Source organism: Macadamia integrifolia, chromosome 11 (genome assembly GCF_013358625.1).
Source record: "Macadamia integrifolia cultivar HAES 741 chromosome 11, SCU_Mint_v3, whole genome shotgun sequence".
Lineage (NCBI taxonomy): Eukaryota > Viridiplantae > Streptophyta > Magnoliopsida > Proteales > Proteaceae > Macadamia > Macadamia integrifolia.
This window is the reverse complement of record NC_056567.1, coordinates 32429877-32431273: the sequence shown is the minus strand read 5'-3', so window position 1 is coordinate 32431273 and position 1397 is coordinate 32429877. Positions and strand designations below refer to the sequence as shown.

At 41.2% G+C, this 1397-nt stretch overlaps 1 protein-coding gene across 1 annotated transcript in view; it reads left to right on the top strand.

The window, feature by feature from the left end:
- Positions 1-484: 484 nt before the first annotated feature.
- The window catches only part of LOC122092728 (plant UBX domain-containing protein 4), a 5387-nt gene continuing 4474 nt past the window's right edge, over positions 485-1397 (top strand). Inside the window, exon 1 of the mRNA XM_042662973.1 lies at positions 485-769. Within this exon, the coding sequence (XP_042518907.1) occupies positions 540-769 (230 nt within the window). The 5' untranslated portion in view covers positions 485-539. The remainder of the gene's footprint in view (positions 770-1397) is intronic.

Sequence of the window (1397 nt, the reverse complement as noted above, 5' to 3'; positions counted from 1 at the left end):
AACCAATGAGGAAATTCCAGTTTTGGTTTGGTTTCAGTTTCGGTGCGGTTTGGTTTCGGTTTGTCTTTGGTTTCTTAAATCGATTTGTAACCGGGTTGGTTTTGGTTTTTAGTCTAGTTTGGATTCGACTTTCCATAAAAATGTAAACAAAACTATGCAAATTTTGATTTTTTTTTTTTTTTTATGAATTTTGGAGTATTTCGGTTTTTTATCGGTTTGGTTTCGGTTTTCGATGCGGTTCGATTTGGTTTTGGGATTGTAATACTCGAAACCGAACCGAACCGAACCAATAAGGCTTCAATTCAGTTCGATCCGTATTATTATTGATTCAATCCGGCCGATTTTATCGGTTCGATTTAGGAATTGACACCCCTAATCCGACCTACAGGACGTGAGACCCATCGTCACAAATTTTCTACCTCTTTTGATCAATCAAACCAAACGGATAGTGATTTTAGAAGAATTAGGTCCTCTCCCCTTCAGGTAAACCACTCCACCTCACCTCACACTTACCAGGGGATTTGGCCCACACCCCGAAGATGGTCCCCACCACGCTTTTCGAATGGGATCGTAACATTTTCCTTCTCCGTCGACCTTTCCATTTTCTACCGATCGCAGCCGCCATGTCTTCCCGAGACAAGAAGCCCTCGAAGCCCTCGACCAGTCGCGGCATCCGTACGCTTTCTGATCTGAACCGTTCTTCTGGTCCCGGCTCCGATGATGGCGACTCCGATGGCCCTCAGGAGTACTACACTGGTGGCGAGAAGAGGTTCCGCTTCCACCCACCTTAATCTTCTCTATCTTCTATTCCTTTTCAGAAAAAACCCAAACACTATCCATATTTCTTTTCGTTTTTGATGAAGAATTTGCTTCTGCATATTCGATATCTTAACTGGTTGCTAATTTCAATTGGGTATCTGAACAATTACACGCAATTGCACGTTATGGTGGGTTTTTGGATATTTCTCTCTTTGAATTCTTCCTTTCTTGGTCTGTCTTGGGGACGATAGCTCAGACAACCAAGAGCTCAGTAGTCTTGATCATTCAAGTTCTCTTTCCAAGTCTCTTGGTTACCCACATCTAATTTCCTTAACTTGTTCAATATTTCTTCAGATGGGGGACTCTTATGGAAATGTTCTTTCTGATAATTTGATCAGGTTGGGCTGTCAGGTGAAGTGTCCTGTTTGTTGGTTTCTCATTGCTGCCGCCACATGTTGTGAACAATTGGAATCTATATGACACATTCATCTAATCAGCTTTATTCGTCGACCATCTTCTGTTTAACATTCAAGTGTTTTTGCGTATCTATGGGAAATTTTCTTCGTTCTGCCATTCAAGTTTTAGTTTATCAGTAAATTTAGATTGGAAAAATGGTAAAGAAAAGTGATTTGAACCTC